Below are 24,124 nucleotides of genomic sequence, written 5' to 3'. Positions count from 1 at the left end.
GGCCGGACCTCTGGGGGGGAATCCGGCAGGGTGGGCGGGGCCCCGGGGGGCGGGCGCGGGGTGGGCGGAGCCTCGGGGGCGGGGCCGGACCTCTGGGGGTCCGGGCGGGGTGGGCGGGGCCCCGGGGGGCGGGCGCGGGGTGGGCGGAGCCTCGGGGGCAGGGCCGGACCTCTGGGGGTCCGGGCGGGGTGGGCGGGGCCCGGGAGCGGCGCGCGCCTGGAACCTGAGCCGGGAGGAGGGGCGCGGGCGCCGGGCCGGGTCTCCGGGACCGGCCCGGCCAGGATTCAGGAAGCGTCGCGCTCCGGGCCGCCGGCGTCCAGCGGTCCCGCGGTGAGTGGGAGTCGGGGCCCGGGAGGACGGGCCGGCGGGGTCGCCGCGCACCCCGGGGGCGGCCCCGGGGATCCCGAGGCTCCGAAGTCCCGGAGCCGGGCGCTCGGGAGGCGGGGCGGCGGCCCGGGTCTGGCCGGGGTCGCTGCGCCCGGGATGCCCTGGAACCGAGCTCCGCTCCCGGGCCTCGGTTTGTCATCTGTGACATGGGCGCCCGTCCGGGATCTGGAACCAAAGCCTGGGGCTGCCGCCGACCTGGGGAGGGGACGGGACGGCTCCCCGCGCGCGGGGACGGGACGGGACGGGGCCGCACGGGACGGAGCGGGGGCCGCACGGGACGGAGCGGGGGCCGCACGGGACGGGGCCGGGGCCGCACGGGACGGGACGGGGCCGCACGGGACGGAGCGGGGGCCGCACGGGACGGGGCGGGGGCCGCACGGGACGGGACGGGGCCGCACGGGACGGGACGGGGCCGCCCGCGCCCAGCTCCGCCATCCGTCCGCCCGGGCTGCCGGCCCCAGCGCTCCCCGAGCCCGTCCACCCCCCGTTGCCGGCGGAGGTGCCCAGGCGCAGGGCAGGGGCCGCCGAGCCGACTCAGAGCCGGGACGGCTCGGGCGGGAGGAGGCCGTTCCCGGCCCGCGTCGGCCCCGACGTTCTGAGCGGCCCCCTCGCCGGCCTTGTTCGGGGGGCCGGGAGCCTCCGTGGAGCCCCGGGCCGGGCCTGGGCCGGGGGGGTGCGGGGTCCCGGCCGGGGCCTGGGCCGGGGGGGTGCGGGGTCCCGGGCCGGGCCTGGGCCGGGGGGGTGCGGGGTCCCGGCCGGGGCCTGGGCCGGGGGGGTGCGGGGTCCCGGCCGGGGCCTGGGCGGGGGGGAGGGCGGTCACGGTGGCGGGCGCCCGCCCGCCCGCCCGCCCGCGTCGGCGCCGAGCTTTCTGCCTCCCCGCGTGGACCGTGGGTCAGTGCCCTGGCTGTGTGAGCCCCTCTTCCTCACCTGTAATGGGGGGCCAGTGGACGCCCCAAGGCTGTCCTGGGGCCCGCGCCCTCAGCAGCCGCCGCTGACCAGCACCACACACCCTGGCTGGGTAGCGGAGGCCGCCCGCAGCCCCTGCCCGGCGAGCGCGTCCTGTTCCGAGGTTGGGGACCCCGCAAGGCCCAGAGGCCTCCCCACCTCTCGGTGAGTTGCGGGGACCCGCGCATGGCCAGGGCTCTCCCGGCCCGGTCTGGGCCGCTTTGTGAGTGTTCACACGGCAGCGAGCTCACAAGTTTCTGGGGGCCCCTGGAAAGGTGCCAGGGCCCCCAGAGAACTCCAGACACCTTCCATTGGCTTGGGTCTGGAAGGAGGCCATGGAGGCCCCTCCCACCCCATCCACCTCCTCTCCTGGCAGCCCCTGGCCCCTCCCCTGCTGGTCAGCACACCCACTACTCAAGGGCCTGGACCCAGCCTGACTCTAGCCTGGAGGGTGGGGGTGGGGGAAGGAGGCTGACGCTCCCTGAGACCCCATCCCCCCCCCCAGCAGCTGTGGCCTCCAGGCGGGCATCACCCCTGGCTTGGGCACCGCCCCTCAGCAAGGTGTACACAGATGCATGGGGGCAGAAGAGCATGCTGGGGAGGGAGAGCACACGAGGAGGCTTCAGGAAGCGTTTGATCAGGGTGGCGCTTGGGCCGCACCTCAGAGAATAAATGCAAAATTAGAGGAAAGGGCATCCAGGTAAAGGGTACGGTACCAGCAAAGACATGACTCTTGTCTGTTTGCACAACAGCATCTAGTTCCATGTGTCTGCACTGGGTGATGGGAGCAGGCAGGGCAAGGGGTCAGGCAGGGGCTGAGGAAGTCCGGCAGGGAGGGCCATGGTTGTTCGTGTGGTCTAGAAAGGTCCAGCTCGCTGCTGCAGAGTGGCACCAGGCTGGAGGGTTCCCCGGGGCTGGGGAAGTCATCCAAGTCTCTGGATTAGAAATGCAGAGGGGGAGCTGGGAGAAGACGTAGGAGGGAGACAAACGCACAGGACCTGTCCTCACCACGCCTGGCACATAGTAGGTGCTCAGTAAGTTCCAACTGCATGGTTGACTGAGGAAATACTGTTGTGTGTGGTGCTGGGGATTGAATCTCAGAGCCTAAACTATACCCTCGCCCTAGGTTTTAAGCTCCTTGGTGTGTATCTAGAAGGATGGATGCAATCCCATGGACATGTCTACCTCTCCCAGGCCCTACCTCAGTTTCCCCCGATTTGACTCTGAGGAAGGCTCTTGAACTCTCTGCAATTCCACAAAGCAGGGAGCAGCTCTTTCCTGGTGGCAGCTTGGGTCTGGGAAGCAGAGAGAATATTTGTTTCATGCCAGAGGGCTCTGGAGAAAGGCTCCGCATCACCGAGCTGAGCGGAATTCACCTGTTAAAGATTAATCCCGATCTCCAGAGATACCTGTGGTCCCTGGGGGACCTGTGGTCTCCGCTTTGGACCGACGGCAAGGTTGCTTCGGCCAAGGCCAGCCTGGAATGTGCTGACAGCTGTTGAGAGGGTGGACGGTAGATTGAACACTCTGACAGGAGTGGAGTGTATTTGGAAACTACTCTTGGACCCATTTTCCTGAGTGGGGAACTGAGGTCTGGGAGGAAAAGCGTTGTCCAGAGCCAGCCGAGAAGAGAGCTAGCATTGGCATCGCATTGGTCTGATTCCAAAACCCAGGGCCTCGGTCTCCTCAGCTGGCCTTGTTGCCACTTAACCAGCCCCTCTGGGGGTGCCCAGCCCCTCTGGGGGGTGCCCAGACCCATGTGGAGCGGCTGCAGCCAAGAATTGCTGAGACAGGCCCTACTCCCATGCCTGGGTGGCCCGGGGCAGCCTCAGTTTCCTCCTCTGTCAAAGGGGCTCACTTTCCACTTTACCCGGTCAGGGCTCATGCCTTCCCTCTCCCTCATCTGGCGCTGGCTCCCCTCCTCTCTCGCAGCCTGGCCTGGGGTGCATCCTGAGAACCACGCCCCCCCCACGCCAGGGAGAGGGGCCGGGGGCAAAGCTAGACTTGCATTTGGCTGAGGCACAAAGTATTTGCCTTTGAGCCATAACATATTTATGGCTGTTGACTGAGCATGAGGCGCCTCAGCCTTTCCAGGGCCAGAACCCCGCTCGCTGCCCAGGTTCAAACCCAGCTCCCCGTAAGTCCCCTCACGCCCCCAGCCTCGGTTTCCTCATCTGGGCAGTGAGGGGGTGGACAGTGTCCATTCCAACGTGAATGGGTCATGACCAGCCTCTACCCCCTGGGCCCTTGGATGGTGCCGCAGCCTCACCCCCTGGAGGGGCAGGGCCGTGACTGCAGAGGCCTACTTCACAGCTGAGGAAACTGAGGCTCGGGGAGGGAAACCGTTTTCCAAGGACATCTGGCACAATGGCACCTGGAAGCCCAATCCTGGCGACTCTGGTCTTCCTGGCAGAGCTAGCGTCTGGCCACCGGCTTCCTGTCTGAAAGCCACCTTGGATTCGGTCTTCTTGGAGGATGACCCATGACCCCTTCTTCCACTCACTGCTGTGTGACTTCAGGCAGTGGATTAACCCTCTCTGTTTCTAGAGTGGTCACCCAGGGTTTGCTGCCCCCTTAAGGGGAGCTTGGGTTATTCTGGCTGCCATGCCTGCCGCCATGGCCTGGTTCCCTCTGCCTTGGGTGCCCTGGGGTCCCAGGAGCTGGCCTGGGAGGAATGAGGAAGGGAGCAAGGCTCTGCCTTTCACTGGGACTCTCACTTCCTTCCCATCCCTGAGACCCGGGGCTGGCCCTCTGCTTCCCTATTCTGTCCCCCACCCCACCCTGTCCCAGCCGGAGCTGGCTGTGTGACCCCAGGGAGGTCGCCCCACCTCTCTGGGCATGCTTCCTCCTTGGTAAGGAAGCCCTCAAGCCCTTGCAGGCCTGCTCCGGATGAGGTCAGGGCGTTGGAGAGGCCCCAGGAGGCGGGGGTGCGGGGCAGACAGGCGGCCGTTAACCTGGACTAGTCTTGTTTGCTTTGGGTAGTGAGTAAGGGCTGCCCACTGCACCAAGCGCCCGCGCCGCACAAAGGCCGCCTCTGTCTCACTAGGCCTGCTTTTCTCCAGGGTGGGGTGGCCTGGGGTCCACCCAGTTGACCGGGAATGCTGACCGCCTCTGGAACAACTCTGTGTGTGTGTGTGTGTGAGAGAGAGAGAGAGAGAGAGAGAGAGAGAGAGAGATCAGCAGGTGAGGGGACCGACCTCGCTGGGAGCCATCCATCTGGCTCTCTCGTGTCTCCCTGGACTGAAGACAGACTCAGGAACACCTGTGTGTGGTGGGCAGAGGGAGGGAGCGGGGGGGGGGGGGGGGGAGTGATGGGATGGACAGACCTGCCAGGCAGGGCCAGCAAAAGAGACCCTCACAGACACAGGCTCAGCTCCGGCACCGAGGGCACTTGGACCAGTCACCTGACCTCCCAGCCTCAGTTTCCCCATCTGCACCACGGACTCACAATAGGGGCGCCCTCGGGCTGGTTGTGGAGAGCCCTGCGCGCACCACGGCCACGCTGGCCTCGGCTCCTCGCCTTCAGCGCTCGTCCAGCAGCTGCTCTGTGCCAGGGCCGCAGCGGGCACAGGGACTCGGGGACCCTGCCCTCTGGAGCTGGCCCCTCCCTGTGACACCCACCTTGACCACGCAGCCCGGCAGAGGGGGCTCTCATTGCTCCCTGTCAGAGGCAAGGGACCAAGGCTCAGAGAGGCTGAGTGACCCGCCCGAGGGCACACAGTTACTCAGTGGCACAGCCCAGATGGAGGCTCTGAGTCCTGGGGCAGGGGAGGAGGGAGGGGGAAGGGGGGAGGGAGGCAGCCTCTGAGCTCCTGCTCAGCCCCAGTGGGCTTCAACGCAGATGGCGACCATCCTAGCTGATTCCTCTTCCCGTCGTGCAAGTTGTGAGCTCTGCTGGTTGGCATTGGGTCTCTCAGAGCCTCAGTTTACCCACCTGGGATGTGGGGGTACATATCACACCCACCATGCAGAACAGGGTGGTGTAAAAACTTTCTGGGCAAGTGCCAGCCTCTACTTTGTCCTCCCAGGACTCAGTTTACACTCGGAGTCGTGGCTTGGATTAAATCATGTAAAGGTGCTGGCGAGACGCGCCCGCGTGGCCAGCACCGAGCTTGTTGGCATGGTGGCAGGTGGGGGGGCTGGACTGGTTTTCTACTGCCCCGGGCTCCCTCCCCGCTCCTGCCGCCTCACTCATCGGCAGTTACTCTTCGCTTAGATCTGGCAACCTGGGCACCTAAGAATGGGGTGGGGGGCGGGTGCGTGGGCGGGGGGGACACCCTGACCTGCGTGGGTGGAAAATAGGCGCTCCCTGGGCCGACCACCTGCCAGAGACGAGGTGGCATAAAAACCTTTCCAAAAACCAGCACAGAGTCACGAGCCTGGGGGCCTGGGTCTGCCCCCCATCCCTCCCTACCACACCCCCCCCCCATCCCCCAGGCTTTGTTGTTAATTTCCCCTGCTGGCTTGTTCATTTCTCCTGGTATAAATTGACAGGAAGCCATAATCCAGCAGCGGGCCCCAGGCTGAGCTTGGATGATAGCATTTCATCCTGCCCGTGGGCCCTGTTGAGGTGGGAGCTGTGATTTGTTCTTTAATTTATAGCGTGCGTGTACTCTCCACCACGTAATTACAGAGCAACGGTGGGTGAGCCCTTCCTGAGCCTTGGTAATCCTCACCCCACTTTACAGATAGGAAACAGAGGCCCAGGAGAAGTCCCATTCAAAGCCCCACAACCAGTAAGTGGCAGGTGGCAGCAGAACATAGGTCCAGCTGGAAGTATCTGGGGTGCAATGGCCCCCCAGGAGAGGGGCCACACAGGGAGAGGGGGCCCCAGATTCAGAGGCTCCCCTTTTCCCAGACTGATAGCATCATGCTCTGAGCAAGGCTTGGCCAGAGAGGGTGGGCTCTGGGACGGGGCTTGTACCCCTGGGCCTCCGCTGCGAGCCAGAACCCTGGCAAAGCCCGAGTGTTTAGTTCTGGTGCTCCCTTGTAATGCTGAGACCTGGGAAAGGCCCTGTCCAAGGTCACCGAAGGTCAGCTGGGCAAGAATGGCTATTTAGACCTAGTTTATACACCATCCACCTGGGCATTTATATTAACATGTATTATTATTATTATTATAGAGGTGTTGTACAGAGGGGTTACCGTTATGTCAGTACATTCCTTTTTGGACAATGTCACCCTTTCCCTCACTCTCTCCCATCAATTGGGCCTTCTTAAAAAAATTGTTTTGATCTTTATTTTATTTTATTTTTGGTGGTACTGGAGTTGAAGCCAGGGCCTCCCACTGACTAGGAAGTGCTGCTGTGTGCATTCAGAATCCAGACTTGAATAGATGGTGCCAATCCTAGGGGTTGAACTCGGGGCCTTGCACTCGCTCTTGGCTTTTTACTCAAGGCTAGAGCTCTGCCCCTTGAGCCACAGCTCCACTTGTGGCTTTTCATTGGTCAATTGGAGATAAGCGTCTCAGGGATTTGTCTGCTCCAGTTGGCCTCAAACCTTGATCTTCAGAGCTCAGCCTTCTGAGTTGCTGGTATTATAGGTGTGAGCCACCAGTGCTCAGCTTAAATCCAGAACATTCCTCCCTGCCTTCCCCCACCCCCAAAATAGGAGCCTCTTAGCTGCTAGCAGTGACCACCCTTCTCCCCACTTCACAGCTGCTGGCTCTGGGCATTTAAAACTTGGAGTAAATGGAGTCGCACAGTAAGTAGTCTTTCCTGTCTGCATTGTATCCATCTCAACACCACACTGTTCCCTCGGGTCCCCTCCGCAGAGCTGGGGACCCCTGGCAATGCCCAGATCCCAGTATCTGATGAGTATTTGCCTGGCCTGGCAGACTCTCTCCAAACTTCCAGGCTTGCAGAACCACAGAGTGACTGCTGGCCCTGCTGGGTCCAGTGAGTCACCCGGACCTGCCCCGCCTGGGTGGTGTGAGCCGTGAGGGGCATCCTGAGGATGGGTGAGGGGCGGGAAGACACTGGGGCTCTGTCTGCCCTGGACAGGCGGCCAGTGTGCAGCAAACAGGAAGCAGGCAGGGCCCAGACCTGCTAGGTAAACACCGGCCAGGGAGGGTGCCAGTGGCGTGATGCCCCCCGCTGCCACCCGCCCAGGGCCAGGGAGCCAGGAGCAGGCTGGCAGGCAGCAAGTTTTGCCTGGCCGAGGGCCTGAGTTCCCAGCCGGCTGCTCCCTGGGGCGGCTGCTCTGCCGTGGCTGCCAGAGACTACCTTCCGACGCCGACCATGGAGGCCGCCGTGGTCCTCTGTCCATCCAACAATAGTGAGGGGGCCTCGCTGCGTGCAGGTGCTGTGCAGGGCACTGCTCGGGGCTTGAACCCCGTGATGGGGGTCTGCAGCCTGGCCTGTGCTCAGCCGAGGTCCAGGAAGGCTGAGGTGGCCCAGGTGGCGGCTGGTGACTGCATCTGTCTTCCAATCTCGGTGTCTTCCCTGCCCCCAGCCCCTCCCCCTGGGGGCCTGCTCTGCCCTCCCCTCCCTAGAGCCGGGGAACAGGAGGGAGACCCACAAGTCCTTCCTTGGCTTCTCTTGGCCCCAGGGGTCTGCTGGGGGGTGCTTTCCACCCCAGCCTCCCGCCCACCGCATCTCCCTCCCAAGACTGAGCTGCATAGCAGTCCAAACAGGCCGGGACCTGGAGCGTCGGCCAGGAGGGAGTGCAAAGCCCGTGGCCTCCCTCCAAGCCCTCCGCAGGCTCCTCTTCTTCCTGCCTTTCTTCCCACCACCTAAGAAAATAGGGGTTCCCCTGTCCCACTCTGGCTGGGCATGGTGGCGCTCATCCGTAATCCCAGCTATGTGGGAGCCATAGGTAGGAGGATCGAGGTCGGAGGGCCACCTTGGCTACAAAGGGGGGCTGTGTGTGGCGAACGGGGGGGGGGGCTGGTACAGAGGGGGCGCAGGAAGGCATCTCAGAAAAAGTGCCATTTAAAGCAGAAGGCTGGGGGGTGCTCAGTGGTAGGGGACCTGGGGACCCCAGTTTGCCAGGTCCTGAGTTCCACCCCCCAGCATGGAAGGGGGCATAAATGAAAAGCATGAGCCCTGAGAGTACGTGGAAACAGCTCCACAGTAAGGGAACCGCATGGCAGGCAGAGGGAACAGCCCAGGCAAAGGCCAGAGCCCAGAAGCCATGGGCCTCCCCTCAGGCTGGAGTTTTTGGGGCCTTATTGTTTTTTGTCTCTTGTGCCAATGCAAGATGCCTTGGGGTACCCTGATCCCAAGAGATGCTGCCAGCTCCTGGAACCCTTTCTCTGTGCCACGGGGCCACCCAGCACGCCCAAACTTGCCCTCAGATTTAAGCAGCTTTCCTGGGTGCTGTAATCAGGAGGTTGGGATTTGACAGATTCCTGACAGGGTTTCCATGAGATCAGACAAAGCCCCAGGGACCCAAGGCTGGGTGGGGGCGGGGCGGGGCCCTGGGCCCTGGCTGCTTACTGAGAATCTGCTCAGGTGCCACTCCACTTGGACAGGTGAGGAAATTGAGGCTCAGGGATACTTACCCCCACGCACTGGCAGGGCTGCGAGCAGGGGGCTCAGGATCTGACCGGGGCCCTGGGACCCTTCACAGCTTCCATCTTTGTGGACTCCAATATGGTGCATGGATTTTTTTCTTTCTTTTTGAGACTCATTCTGTAGCCCAGGCTAGCCTTAAAATCCTCCTCCTCCTCCTGCTTCAGCCTCCCAAGTGCTAGGATTATAGCATGTCCCATCATGCCCTACATTGGTGTGATTTTTTTTGGGGGGGGGTGGGGAGGTCAGTCTGGGGCTGGAACTCGGGGCCTGGGCATGTGCGTCTGAGGTTGAGGCTCAAGGCTAGTGCTCTACCACTTGAGCCACAACTCCATTTCCAGCTTTTTTTTTAAAGGTGTTAATTGGATATAAGGAGTCTCGTAGACTTTCCTGCCCAAGCTAGCCCCGAACCACAATCCTCAGATCTCACTGTCCTGAGTAGCTAGGATTACAGTTGTGAGCCACCAGCACCCGGCTGGTGTGATTTTTTTCTTTTTTTTTTTTTTAGTCAGTCATGAGGTTTGAACTCTGGACCTGGGCGCTGTCCCTCAGCTCTTCAGCTCAAGGCTAGCGCTCCACCACTTGGGCCACAGTGCCACTTCCAGTTTTCTGGTGTTTTATTGGAGATAAGAGTCTCACAGACTTTCCTGCCCCAGCTGGCTTTGAACCGCCATCCTCAGATCTTAGCCCCCTGAGTAGCTAGGATTATAGGCGTGAGCCACTGGTGCCTGGCTGATTTTTAAAACAAACAAACAAACAAAAAATCCCACTTGAAAATGCTGCTTTGTGTGAATGGGATGGGAATGTGTGTGCTGTTCACACTTGTTTCCCCTGGGCACACGCATGTGTGCATGCACGCCTGCTCCCAGTGCCAAGGAGATGCACATTGCCCCGTACCCGGCCTTCCTCCTTGGCTAGCCCCTCCCTCCCGAGTTGGCAGCAGTTCGGAATTCATAATAGCAGCCTGCAGGGCAAATGGGAACAAGGAGGGAACCCTCCCTCCCCACACCACAGAGAGCTGGGCAGCATTTGCAAGGAAGCCCAGAGAACCATGCGGCTGTGCGTGCGTGCGCATGCGTGTGCACATGTGTGCAGTGAACCGGGTGGCTGGGCTGCATGGAGCCCAGGTTCGGCTTTGCTGGGTCATTTGCTCCCTGGTGGGCCTTGGCTAGCCTCAGTGTTCTCAGCTGTGCAATAGGAGCAAGGGCTGTGAGGCCTGGCACCCAGGCAGTGCCCAGGAGGCCTGTGGCCCTGGCAGCCACAGCAGTTTGGTCGCTGATCCACTGTGTGGCCCTCGGGGCAACTCAGCTTAAGGCAGTCTCCTCCAGGGCAGTTTCTCCACCTTGGTCTTGGTGGTGCAGGGCTGTTCCAGCCCTGGCCTGGGTGCACTAGAGGCCCGGAGAGCATCCTCTTACGTGGCAGTAGCCACACTTGTGGCCTGGTGGGTGTGTGGCACCCAGAGCCTGGCCCGGCTCAGTTACTGTGGTGATTGATCTGAGAGTGATTTCTGCGTTGTCCAAAAAGAAAGGTACTCCCTCACGCAACAGCGACCCTCTGCACAGCACCTTTATAATAACAATAAAACATTTTTTTGATGTTTTTTATTGTGAAAATACTGTACAGAGGGGTTACAATTACATGGGCAAGGTAATGAGTACATTTCTTATCAAGCATTGTAGCCTCCTCCTTTGTTTTCCCTTCCCATCCCTTCCCATCCTCCCCACCCACCCAATCCTCCCCTCCCCCCCTCCCCGCCCCACCAAAGTTGTGAAGTTCCTTTTCAACATAACGACTTGTACATCTCATTGTTGCAATGGGTCCACCTGTATCCCTATTTAAACGATCTGTTTTTCCCCTTCCCCTCCACAAATTATACCGACATCAAATACAGTGAAAGCAGGGGTCATACTGTGGGGGACAATAAAACATTTTTAAAAAAGAATTATTCCTGAAGCTGGACACTGGTGGCCCACACCTATAAGTCCCAGCAACTCAGGAGGCTGAGATCTGAGGATCACAGTGCCAAGCCAGCTCAGGCAGGAAAGTCTATGAGACCCTTATCTCCAGTTAAGCAGAAAAAGATGTGGCTCAAGTGGTAGAATGAAAAAGCTCAGGGACAATGCCCAGGTCCAGAGTTCAAACCCCAGGACTGGCACCAAAAGAAACAAAAAGAAAAAAGAACTATTCTTTAGTGTGGTCATTAGAATCCTTACCATGATGGCCATCAGGCAGGCAGTGTCTGGGGGACCATCTGTCCTCCAATGCCTGGGTCCCTTTGGACATCCCTCCTAGCCTCTACACCCACCCCCCCATTCCTGGAGAGCAAAGTCCAAAGTCACGTAGCAGCCACAAGGGCCGAGTCCTGGTTGCAGGACAAGACCCAAGGTCTCCAGGGTCCTATGGGGTGCCGTGCAGAGTGGTCTGCAGGCAGCTGAGGAGGGGTGGTGAGCATTTTACAGGTGAAAACCCCAAGCCCAGAGAGAAACCTGTGTGTATCCAACCTCTTTGCGACTTGCCTATAAACCCTGTGAAGCTACCACAATGGTTCCCATTTGACAGAGCAGGAAACAGGCCACGCTGCATGTAAACAGCAGAGCTGGGATCAGAACTCAAGGCTTGAGAAGCTCTTAGACCAGTTCTTCCCCCATTTGTGTCCAATGGGGTGCCAGCCCTCAGTGGGCACTCTGACCCTCTGTTTCCTACCATTATCCCCCCCTCCCCCAAAGGGAGGCCTGGTGGCTTTGGTTCTGATTCTGTACAGTGGAGTCTCGATCCTGGTGCTGGAGGAGGCAGTGGGGCTCACTGGCCTGTGTAGGAGTGTGTTCTGGGTCTTCTGGCTTGTGCCCAGCTGCACAGGGTGGGCCCTGCCCAGCGTCTCTGCTAGTTCACCCTCACACCTACCCCCGTGTGTGGCTTTGAACCCAGCGCTGTGGAGCTGGGAAGCTGGCTCATGGGGTCTCCAGTTTGGGCCCGGGGCTGAGTGGATGGGGTCGCTGGGCCCCAGGCTGCCCCTGCCCCCAGCTTCCTGAAAGCGGCCCCTGTGGTGCGCGCTGGGCGCTGGCCAGGCCGACCACAGCTGGGCGCGGTGGCCTCGGCCCCTGTCATTACAACGGTGGCTTTGAAGCGGCTGGCGGCAGTGCTGTTTGCCCACGTGGGAGGGGGGCTTCCTGGAGCACCCACCCGTGGCCACGTGTTCCCCCTGACCCCCCTCCCCGTCCCCCCTCCCCCTGCAGGCTGAGCAGCGCAGCGGATCTGAGGCCAGCATGTCAGACGAAGGCCTGCGTGGGGGCCCCGGGGAGGTGGCCGAGGCCCCGGGGGACGAGAGCGGAGCCCCTGGAGGGGAGCCCTTCCCCCTGTCCTCGCTGGCCAACCTGTTTGAGGGTGACGAGGGCTCCCCCTCCCCGTCCCCGGCCGACACTGCCGCCCGCCCTGCCGGGCCCGGGGATGCCCGGACCAATCTGCGGATGAAGTTCCAGGGCGCCTTCCGCAAGGGGGTGCCCAACCCCATTGACCTGCTGGAGTCCACCCTGTACGAGGCCTCGGTGCCCGGGCCCAAGAAGGCGCCCATGGACTCGCTCTTCGACTACGGCACCTACCGCCACCACCCCAGCGACAACAAGCGCTGGAGGAGGAAGGTTCTGGAGTGAGTACTGCCGAGTCCCTCCACTGTCCATCCGTCCATCCTCCACCGCCCACTAACCCGCCCATCACCCATCCTTCCCGCCGCCCCACACCCGCAACTGTTTACCTGTGAGTCTTCCTTCACCCACCGGGTTGGCATGCCCTTCGCCATCTCTATGTACCCGTCCATCCATCCGTCCACCCACCCAGCCTCCCTTCATCCATTCACTTACTGTGCTCATGTCCACCCATCCATGTGCTTCTACCTGTCCGCCCCGGCTACACACCCGAGATGTGCATCTGCCAAGATGTGCATCTGAACGGCACACGCCTTTCCACTTGCCCAACCTCTCCTTCACCCATGCATTCAGGCACACACCTGTACATCTGTCCGCCTCTCATTTATCTGTCCAGCCATTCGACCAACTTTTTTTTTTTTTTTTTGCCAGTCTTGGGGCTTGAACTCAGGGCCTGGGCACTGTCCCTGAGCTTCTTTTGCTCAAGGCTAGCACTACCATTTGAGCCACAACGCCACTTCTGCCTTTTTCTGTGTATGTGGTACCAAGGAATCGAACCCAGGGCTTCATGCATGCTAGGCAAGCACTCTACCACTAAGCCACATGCCCAGCCCACCATTCAATCAGCTTTCCATCCATCTGCCATTTACATCTCCAAACGTCCCTTCATCCTCCAGTTTCCTCTCCTTTGCTACTCCTCCACCTATTTAGAAAACATTAATTCTAATTTTTTTTTAAAGAATTGACTCTAATTCTAAAATTCTAATTAATTAGAATCAATTCTAATTGTACACTTTTAATGCTTGGATGCCTGCCTGCCTTCCATTCTTCCTCCTTTCTTTCTCTTTCCCTCCCTCCATCTCTTTTCCCCTTTCTTTTTTCCTACCCAATTCTTTCAGCTAGAGGCTGGCTAGCCATTAGTTCATCTACTTAGTCACTCACTCATCCATCCATCCATCCATCCATCCATCCATCCATCCATCCATCCATCCAAGCTGGTCAGACCCCCAACTGTGACCACCTCCCCAAGCATCTCCTATCCCCTGAGCAGCCTCTGGCCTTTGTGGGCATCCAGAGTTGGAGACCATTTGAAATTAACCCTTCACTTCCAGGAAGGAGGAGAGCAGAGCTCAGGGTGTGACCATGTGTGGCATGGCCCACTGTCCTCCGACCACCTTCTCGGAACTGTGCCCGATCCTGTAGACGGGTGGATGGAGGAGTGGGTAGACATTATCAGTGGATGGCAGGGCGGGCAGGGGGTGAGTGGAGAGGTGGGCAAGTGGATCGGAAGATGGAGACGTGGGTGGATGGTGAGTGGCTGGCTGGCTGGGTGGGTGGATGGGTGGATGGAAGAGTGGATGAGTGGGTGGAGTGAATGGGTAGATGGGTGATGGATAGAGGGGTGGATAGATGGCAAGGTGAGTGTATAGATGGATGGGTTGATAGGGAGTTGGATGTGTGTGTGTGTGTGCGTGTGTGTGTGTGTGTGCGTGTGTGTGTGTGTGTGTGTGCGTGTGTGTGTGCGTGTGTGGGTGTGGGTGTGCGTGTGTGTGGATGTGTGTGTGTGTGCGTGTGTGTGCGTGTGCGTGTGTGGGTGTGGGTGTGCGTGTGTGTGTGGATGTGTGTGTGTGGATGTGTGTGTGCGTGTGTGTGCGTGTGTGCGTGTGTGTGTGCGTGTGCATGTGTGTGCGTGTGTGTGCGTGTGTGTGTGGATGTGTGTGTGTGTGCGTGTGTGTGTGGATGTGTGTGTGCGTGTGCGTGTGTGTGTGTGGATGTGTATGTGTGTGCTTGTGCGTGTGTGTGTGTGGATGTGTGTGTGTGCGTGCGTGTGTGTGTGGATGTGTGTGTGTGCGTGTGTGCGTGTGTGTGTGGATGTGTGCGTGTGTGTGTGCGTGTGTGTGTGCGTGTGTGCGCGTGTGTGCGTGTGCGTGTGTGTGTGTGCGTGTGTGTGTGCGTGTGTAGGCATGGGTGAGTGGATGGCTGCGTGGCTGGGTGGGTTCTGGATGGGCGAGCCGTGTGTTTCTTTGTTGGCAGCCCACACACAGCAGGTGTGCTGTTGGTCAGATGGCCTGGGTTCTCCACCTGTTTCCCTGTCCCCGTCCCTTGCTAGAGCCCTCGCTGCCCACCTCCCTCCAGGCACTAAGGCCGTGGATAAGAGTCCACGGGGAATGTGCCCCACCCCCTTCCCCCTCCAGGAAGCAGCCCCAGAGCCCCAAAGCTCCAGCCCCGCAGCCGCCCCCCATCCTCAAGGTCTTCAACCGGCCCATCCTCTTTGACATCGTGTCCCGGGGCTCCATCGCTGACCTGGACGGGCTGCTCCCCTTCTTGCTGACCCACAAGAAGCGCCTGACGGACGAGGAGTTCCGGGGTGAGCCACCAGGAGGGCCTAGCGGGGGGGGGGGGGGGGGACTGCTAGGTCTGGGGGAGGCCTGGTATTGCGGGGGGGGGGGGGGAGGGGGTCTCCTTCCCCTCAGCATTGCCTTTTGGGCCAGTAGATTGAAGAAGAGCACTGGACAAGGAGTCTGGTCCTGTGTGTCCTTTGCCATGCTACTTAACCACTCTGTTTCCCCACCTCCCCCTGCATGCCTTTGTTCATTCAGCATGCCCTTCTGCTCATGTGGGTTCAAGACCCACTTCTGCACTGAAGGAATGAGTTTTGTAAACTGGACAAGAATAGTAAAAGCCCAGTCCTGGCCTGGGGAGGGATCATTCAAGCACAGGGCAGCTTCCTGGTCTGCCTCCCCCCCCCCCCCGCCCCCCCCCCCGGCTCTGCTCCTGGCATCCCAGCTCCCAGCCCCCCCCCCCAGCCTGGAGTTCCACTGCCACCACCCCAGCACCCACTTTATCCTGGGGAATTCAGCTTCCAGTCCAGCCTGTGACACACACGCACGCACGCACGCGCGCTCCCAACACAAAGCTCCCTCTCTGCTGCCTGCGCCTCACCTGTCAGTCACCACAGAACACGCTGGGGGCGCGGCTCAAGCAGGGAGTGCCAGTCTAGAGAACAAGGAAGCCAAGCAAGCACAAGGCCTTAAGTTCAAACCCAGCACCTGCAAAAAAGAAAAAATAAAGTAGCCCCTGAAGGCCAGCTGAGGTGGTCTTGGTAGGGTCATGAGATACCCTTTTTTGAGACTTCAGGCATTTTAAACTAATGGCCTAATCAGATCATCTGTAGTTTATTTCACATAAACTTTGTTGGGTTTTGTTTCCTTTTGGAAATACTGGGGTTTGAACTCAGGGCCTTGTGCTTGCTAGGCAGGTGGTCTATCACTTGAACCATGCTTCCAGCATGATTCTTAGGACAGTGCCCAGGCCCTGAGTTCAAGCCCCCAGGATTGGGGCCTGAACTCTGGGCCTGGGCGCTGTCCCTCAGCTCTTCAGCTCAAGGCTAGCGCTCTACCACTTGAGCCACAGCGCCACTTCCGGCTTTTTTCTGCTTATGTGGTGCTGAGGAATCGAACCCAGGGCCTCATGCATGCGAGGCAAGCGCTCTACCACTGAGCCAACTTCCCAGCCCTTAAAATATAAATCTTTATTAAATTGTTGCCAATGAATCTGATTCTTAACATGAAAATGACAGTGTGATATCTTTGAGTTTATCAGTAGAGAATTACTTATTTATATTAAAAAAATAAAGCTGGGCACACACCTGCAATCCTAACTACACAGGAGGCTGAAAGCTGAGGATCATGAGTTGAAGCCAGCGTGGGTAGAAAAGTCTTTAATTAGCCAGCAAAAGGCTGCAGGTGGCAGTGTGGCTCAAGCGGGAGATTGCCAGCCTTGAGTGAAAAACCCAAGCAAGAGCGTGAAGCCTTGAGTTCAAGCCCCAGCAAAACCCAAACCCAAACCCAAAACCATATTAATTTGTGGTGCTGGGCCAGCCACGTCTGCTTCATTTGGGGGATGCAGACTGGGATCTGTGGGAACTTGGGGTGGGGGGCTTTCCTGACCTCAGTACTTCATTGGTGGTTACAGTCATGCCCTGAGCAAATTTACCCCCCCCCCCCCGCTCCCCACCAGTACACCGGGTTCTTCCTGGGGTCAATGGGGAAACTGAGGCAGGACGGACTGTGCACTGCACACGGTTCACAGCCTCTGAAGGGTGGAGCAGCACCCGGTGGGGCTTTCTGGGTTTTTCTTCCCCTGAGTTCGGGGCTGAGTGGAGGCTCAGCCCAGTTGGGGAGCCCCAGACAGGTGTGTGTCTGTGTGTGAGCAGAGTGGGGACCTGGATAGGCCTGGAGGGAGCCCTCTGTGTGCAGGGCCTGTGACTCTAACTAAGCTGAGGTCCCTTTCCCACCAGGGCCCCCAGGACTGACTTGTGTTCATAATTATGTGTTTATTTGTGCGAACAGGGCCCCTTAATTGTCCAGGCCTCGGGCTCCACAGAACCTGGGCCCGCCCCTGCCTGCTTTCCTGTCTAGAGTCAAATGAGGCCTGGGGCTCCCCCAGTACCCCGCTTCTGTTGCTTCACAACCTCCTGTTTGGCTCTGGGCCATTTACCATCCCTCACCAGGTCCTGTGACCAGCTACTTCGCCACCTGGTGGTCATTGCCAGAACTGCATGTCCCACAGACGCTGTTCCTGGAGTCTCATCCCAGGACCCAGGCGTCCGGTCCCACTTGGAGATGTTTGCAACTACAGAAATATTTTCAACTGCAGAAAATTTTAAACTACAGAAACGAACTGGTTACAAACAGAAGGAGTATCCACAAGAAACTGTGAGAGGAGTTAAGCTCCTCTAGTCAGGAAAATTCTAGGATGAGGCACCCCCACATTGGAGTTGAATCTGAGTGAGTCCCACTAGCTGGGAGAAAAGAGGAGTGAGGAGTGTTTCGGATGAGGGCGAGGGTGCTAGCGTGACACGTACAAAGGACCCGGGGCCCTCTATGATGAGAGTTATACCTCTTAGGTGACTACGGTAGCTGCTATGTAGAAAGTGTATGGAGGAAGGACAGAAAGGCTAGGGGGAAACCAAGGAGGAGTTGTGGGCATTTTACACCAGGGTGATGGCAGCAGAGATGGGAACATAGCAGGGCATGCTGGAGGTCAGCTTGGGGGAGGAAGGAAGACAAGGATGGTGCCAAGGCTTTTGGGCTGGATGTGAACTCCCTCCTCCCACAAGGACACATGTATAACTGGGAGTGGACTTGGGAGGGGAAGATGAGGGGGTGTGGAGAGCCAGGATTTGTCTGATAACAGAAAACATTGATCAAATGGACCCACACTGACTTGAGGCCACAGCTTCCGTGTCTTGGGGTCTTCAGAGTCCCCAGAGGCCTTGGCCAGCATACAAGGCAGCGCCCCCCACCCCCCACCTTACATACCTGGGGAATTGAACTTCATTAATCATCCAAGAAACTGTTAGCGAGTATTGCCCTGGGGCTGGGTGCCAGGGTACTGCAGGAAGCAGATGAGGAATGAGGCTGTCTAAGAAACTCCACTCCTGGGGGGCTGGGACTGGAGGCCAGGTCCCCACCAAGCTTTCCAGCCCTCCCTGCTGGTTCCTGGCATCCGGGGAGATGGCAGGAGAGTAGCTGCTCCAGGAATATTTATTTAGGGCTCCTATCTGCCTAGTGTCAGGCTAACCAACACACATTGATTCCTCCATTGACTTCCTTGCGTAAGGATACATTTGTCTTCATTGAACTAGAGAGGAAACCAAGCCGAGAACGGGGTGCGTGGCTGTCAGAACTTGAACCCCAGGATGAGCTGTTCCCCCCCATACACACTTTGGGCCATTCCTGCGTTCCCAGCAAGAACTCACAGGGCAGTTTCCTCTCATTCTCGCATTGACTCACTCTTTTGAAGTAAAAATCAACTCCAGTATCCCTAGAAATAATTACAAGAGAAAGAACATGGCAAAGGGCCATTGGCAAGCACTAATGAGTGGCATAAAGGACCCATTAGTATTTGAGTCTGACTTCGCAAGGGGGTTGAGCATCAATGGAATGATTGCTGCATTGGTCTGGCCCCCAGACCTGCCCCTGCCCTTTCTAAGGTGACTCCACATCCTCTTGTCCGAGTGCTCTAGCCTCTGGGGACTTGTGGGCACTCATGTAAACATTTCCTGGGAAAAGCCTCCTGTGTATCTGGAGAGCCTGCAGTTCCCATTAGCGGAATAAAGGCTTGGAGAAGTCCTGCTATAAGGAAGTAATGACTTACTGCTCCCCCACCCCCACCTCAAACCCTAGGGCCTCAAGCAAGCCAGGCAGGCATTGTGTCACAGAGCTATAGTCTGTCTACCTGGTTGACTTTGCTTAAGGCTGCTTTATCATTGACTTGATTCCAGAGCCCTTTGAAAAATTTCCCCAAAGATGTGCTCTGGGGTAGCCATGCCTTTAATCCCAGCACTTGAAATTTTGAGGCCAGCCTGAGTGAAACGCTATAGTAGTTTCTCAATTTTTCTTTTCTTTTTGTTGCTGATCATGGGGCCTGAACTCTGGGCCTGGGCGCTGTCCCTCAGCTCTTCAGCTCAAGGCTAGTGCTCTACCATTTGAGCCACAGCACCACTTCTGGCTTCTTCTGCTTATGTGGTGCGAACCCAGGGCCTCATGCATGCAAGGCAAGCACTCTACCACTGAGCCACCTTCCCAGCCCCTCAGTTTTTTTTCTCCCCAAATTCAATTAAGTAGCAGTCTGTGGCTGTGGCATTCCACATGTGGAAGTGTCTGTCCATGTGTTTATTTGACCCCAGAAGCAGCAGGAGACACAGATGGAGTCTCTGCGTCCCCATGAGATCGGCAGTGGACCTCAGAGACAAGCCGGGCAGCCTGGCAAGGACCCCAGCTCTGCTTCCTGCCTATTGCTCTGTGCCCACGCTACCCAGCAGTTCAAGACTAGGGTAAAAGCCTGCTTCTTCCTATCCACCTTTTCCAGAACCATCCACGGGGAAGACCTGCCTGCCCAAGGCCCTGCTGAACTTGAGCAACGGCCACAATGACACCATCCCTGTGCTGCTGGACATCGCTGAGCGCACTGGCAACATGCGAGAGTTCATCAACTCACCCTTCCGAGATATCTACTACCGAGGTGCTTGGGCCGGCCAAGGGAAGGGTGGATGGGTGTGAGGATGGTTGATGGGAGGATGGATGGCTATGGATGAAGGATGGGTGGCTGGCTGGCTGGTGGATGGATGGATAGATGATGGATGGATGGAAGGATGGATGGGTAGACAGATGATGGAAGAATGGATGGAAGAACAAATGGAAGGATGGATGGATGGGTTTGAAGACAAATGATGATGGATGGATGGTAGATGGATGGATGGATGGATGGATTAGAGGAACCTGTGCATCTGAAAAGCTCACACCGTTAGGGGTCCCCACATTCATTCTCCCTTGTACTTGACTCTACGATGTGGCAGACCTAAATTTCGAATCCCGGGGAACGTCTAAACCCCTGGTTGCTGCCTTCCAGTGTTGCTGAGTCTACCCTGTGGCTCCCACTGCCTGCTCTGTACCCGGAAGCGGGCCCCGTTGGGTTCCTGCCCTGCGGTGGCCCTGAATGCCCGTCTTTCTCCCCTCCCCAGGCCAGACGGCCCTGCACATCGCCATCGAGCGCCGGTGCAAGCACTACGTGGAGCTGCTCGTGGCTCAGGGAGCGGACGTGCACGCGCAGGCCCGCGGACGCTTCTTCCAGCCCAAGGACGAGGGCGGCTACTTCTACTTTGGTGAGGAGGGGCCTGCTGGGCACCGCCCAGGGACAACTTAGGGATGGGAGCCGCGAGGTACAGCTTCAAGTCGGCGACCCTGAAGACTCTTTGAATGTCCCAGACCCAGACCCACCCTGGGGCGCGGCGGCCCTGTTCGCTGAGCAGAGCCTCGGAGGGGGAAGCTCTAGACCCAACTTGGAGTCAGGCCTTGAGTTCAAGATCCTCGCCCTGCTACTTCCCAGCCCTGATAGGTCACTTCCCGAGCCTCAGCTTCCCCAGCTGCATGGCGGGGATTGGGAGGCCCCGGAGGGCTGTGTGCAGTCACACACCGCTGTGCCGGCACCAAGCCCATCACTGCTATTTGCCATAACTGGACCAGTGACATTTTCTGAGTGTCACCCCTGCTTATTGCACGCGTTGTGTGGGGCTAAAACCCAAGTCCCACAGGCAATTCCACGCCATATGTGCTCAGGCCCACAAGGCCTCCAACACCCAGGGCCACGCCCACAAGAAGCCACACCCACCACAGCCATGACCCTGAAGCCACGCCCTCAAGCCACGCCCCAAGAAGGCAGGTCCAATGGCCAAGCCCCATGCAAGCCACACCCATATAGACCACGCCCGCAGCAAGCCACACCCACCACGGCCATGACCCCCCCAAGCCACGCCCTCAAACCACGCCCCAAGAAGCCAGGTTCAATGGACCAATCCCCAAACAAACCACGCCCACATATGGCCACGCCCAAATTAACCGCACCCACCAAGATCACCTTGTACAGCACGCCCCCAGAGGCAGCGCCCCCGGCAGGCCACGCCCCCAAAATAAGCCACACCCACCGCAACCACACCCCCAGGAAGTCCACCCAAACGCCAGCCCTCAAGAAGCTGCTTCCCCGCGGGCCGAGCCCGCCTCGGCGGCGGAAACTGCGGTCAGGTGGCGGGGACCGAGACACGCAGAGGCCCCCCACTGACCGCCCCGCCGTCCTCCCCACCCCAGGGGAGCTGCCCCTGTCGCTGGCCGCCTGCACCAACCAGCCGCACATCGTCAACTACCTGACGGAGAACCCGCACAAGAAGGCCGACATGCGGCGGCAGGACTCCCGCGGCAACACCGTGCTGCACGCGCTGGTGGCCATCGCCGACAACACGCGCGAGAACACCAAGTTCGTCACCAAGATGTACGACCTGCTGCTGCTCAAGTGCGCGCGCCTCTTCCCCGACAGCAACCTGGAGGCCGTCCTCAACAACGACGGCCTGTCGCCCCTCATGATGGCCGCCAAGACCGGCAAGATCGGGGTGAGTGTCTCCCCGTGCCCGCCCGCGTGCACACCCCCACGGGGCCAGCGCCGACCTCCGTTAGGACAGGCTCCAGCCACAGGCGCCTGGCCGTCCCAAGGTGCTCCACCCAGAACCCAGCCCCTCCCCTCCCCTCCCCTCCACCAGTGATCAGCCACTAATCAAAAGCAGAGTCCCAGGATCCCAGCCCCTACCCCCACCCCCCATCCCATCCTCCCCTCTCGGGGCCTCACACCCCGGACCTCGAGATTTCCCAAGCTCAGCCTTAGTGACACGGTGGGCTGTCCCATGCACAAGGAGACAAGAACTTGCCTGTAGCATCCTCCACACACTTGTGATGACCCAAAGTGTGCAAGATTGGACACAGGCACCATCACCCTGACTAGCTGCAAGCACCTTCAAGCCAGGTGCTGGTGACTCACACTTGTAATCCTAGCTACTCAGAAGATGAGATCTGATGACTGTGGTTCAGAGCCAGAACAGATAGAAAAGCCTGTGAGATTCTTATCTCCAGTAACTGGCAAAAAGCTGGAAGTGGAGCTAGAGCCCCAGCCTTGAGTGAAAAAGCTCAGGGACAGCACCCAGGCTCTGAGTTCAAGCCCCAGGACCAACATACACACACACACACACACTAAAAGGAATGTCTGGTCCAGGCCTGGCTTTGCCTATCCCCACCCAACTCAGCCTCAGTTTCCTTGACTATAAAGTGGGGGGTTAAAAATGCCCTCTGGTATGTTGTTGCTGTGACAGTTTGGGGAGGTGATCATTATAAATCTCTAAATAAAGAGCATGGGATGGACGGGTAGTAAATGGTAGGGACATGACTACTAAAAAATAGAGCAATCAGCCAGGTGCTGGTGGCTCACTTTTGTAATCCTCACTACTCAGGAGGTTGAGATCCGAAAGTTGTGGTTTGAAGTCAGCCTAGGAAAGCAAGTCCATGAGACTTGTATCTCCAATTAACCACCTGAAAACTAGAAGTGGTGCTGTGCCACAAGTGGTAGAGCTAAAGAGCTCAGGACAGCACCCAGGCCGCAGTTCAAGCCCCATGACTGACCTAAAAAAGAAAAGAAAAATACAACCACCATTTAAAAATCACATTTATACCAGGGTCTTTAGACAGTACATGAAACCTGTGGTTACATTCTGATGTTGGTTTATGCTACACCCCTCAGGGCACATCCCACCATCTCTAGGCCTCAGTTTCCCTGTGTGCGAGCCTGGGATAGTAGAGTGGTCATAGGATCCTCATGGTCACAACCGTTCTGCTAAGATGGAGTCTTTGTTGCTCTGATCCAGTGAAGAGCACCATGGCCTCCCCTCCCTCATTCTGGTCTCTGAGTAGTTGACACCTGCTGAGCCCTGCTGGTCCCCCCCCCCGCCCCGCCCCCCGTCCTCCCCTGAGAGGGGCTGAGGGGTGGCCATTCCCTTGGCAGATCTTCCAACACATCATACGGCGGGAGGTGACGGACGAGGACACACGGCACCTGTCTCGCAAGTTCAAGGACTGGGCATACGGGCCTGTGTACTCCTCACTCTACGACCTCTCCTCCCTGGACACGTGCGGGGAGGAGGCCTCTGTGCTGGAGATCCTGGTGTACAACAGCAAGATCGAGGTAGGCACCAGGTGGAGGGAAGGGGGTGGCAGCAAGCAGGGATGTGGCCTCTGTGATCTTCCCCCCCCCCCAAAGTGAGGCTCTGTGAGTATAACAGAAGGTGCCAACTAAGCACCCAGAACTGTGTCCAGCACTTAGGAAAATGAGCAAGACTGGTGGGAAGACAGGTAAGGAGAGATCGATTGGGATCCTGGCTTAGTCACAACTGTGTGACTCAGGATGAACAGCTCAGCCTCTCAGAGAGTCTGTCAGCCTCTTAGTTGTAACCCAGGGGGAAGGGTAATCCTCTAGAGTTGTCAGGACCAAATGAGTTATGTAAAAAAGGCCTGGCATGAGTAAGCACTAGGTGTCAGCTATTATTATTAGTGGCCATAATGTGACCTTCTGGAAGCTCTTCTTTTTTCGTGTAGTATTTTATGAACATTGTTCTGTGTCATTGAATATTGGTCCTAAGTGTGACACTCTCTGATGTGGTTCCTGCCTCTGACTATGAGGAATGGTCCACAATAGCATCGCCACTTGAACCTAGCAAACCATCGGACAGGATGCCACAGAGATGGGGCAGAAAATGCAGAATTGAGGAACAGGTGTGATTGGCTCCCCTCCAGCCCTGCTCCACTGCTTCTTGGCTCTGTCTGTGAGCCGGGCTTCTTCTGTAGAATCCCATTTCCCTCATCCGACTTGATTTAGACTGGAGCTTACAGATTCAGCCTCCCTTGGTGCAAGTGGATTGGTTACTTTTGTCTATCCAGGGAACTATACACAGCGCTATCGTGTAGAGCTCAATTATTGATGTCTGCTCTGGGCCCAGACATGGAGAATTGCGACGAGCCAATCATTTCTCATTTTGAGACCAGGAATGTATACTTTTAGTAAGTTGCACAGGTGATTTTTACTGCCAGCAGCCCAGTACAACTTACAGGTTGGACTTTGAGGACCATTTGGGAACATGGATATTCTTGGAGGGCTTTTCTGGCTCTGGCTCTATGATGCTAGTATAGGGTGGAAGGGTAAACTGAAACAGATCTGGGTAGAACCACAAATACCGAGCCCAGAAGTTTGGGGCTGATTCTGAAT

At 58.2% G+C, this 24,124-nt stretch overlaps 1 protein-coding gene across 1 annotated transcript in view; it reads left to right on the top strand.

Moving 5' to 3' along the window:
* The first annotated feature begins 268 nt into the window (after nt 1-268).
* Trpv4 (transient receptor potential cation channel subfamily V member 4) overlaps nt 269-24,124 on the top strand; it is a 32,411-nt gene continuing 8,555 nt past the window's right edge. The window contains exons 1-7 of the mRNA XM_042669622.1: nt 269-330; nt 12,080-12,489; nt 14,680-14,852; nt 19,361-19,513; nt 20,013-20,153; nt 21,133-21,431; nt 22,868-23,047. Of these exons, the coding sequence (XP_042525556.1) occupies nt 12,110-12,489; nt 14,680-14,852; nt 19,361-19,513; nt 20,013-20,153; nt 21,133-21,431; nt 22,868-23,047 (1,326 nt within the window). The 5' untranslated portion in view covers nt 269-330; nt 12,080-12,109. The remainder of the gene's footprint in view (nt 331-12,079; nt 12,490-14,679; nt 14,853-19,360; nt 19,514-20,012; nt 20,154-21,132; nt 21,432-22,867; nt 23,048-24,124) is intronic.

This window comes from Dipodomys spectabilis, unplaced genomic scaffold (assembly GCF_019054845.1).
Source record: "Dipodomys spectabilis isolate Male_0828 unplaced genomic scaffold, ASM1905484v1 ptg000499l, whole genome shotgun sequence".
Lineage (NCBI taxonomy): Eukaryota > Metazoa > Chordata > Mammalia > Rodentia > Heteromyidae > Dipodomys > Dipodomys spectabilis.
The sequence above is the reverse complement of the archived record's forward strand: the minus strand, read 5'-3'. Positions and strand labels throughout refer to the sequence as shown.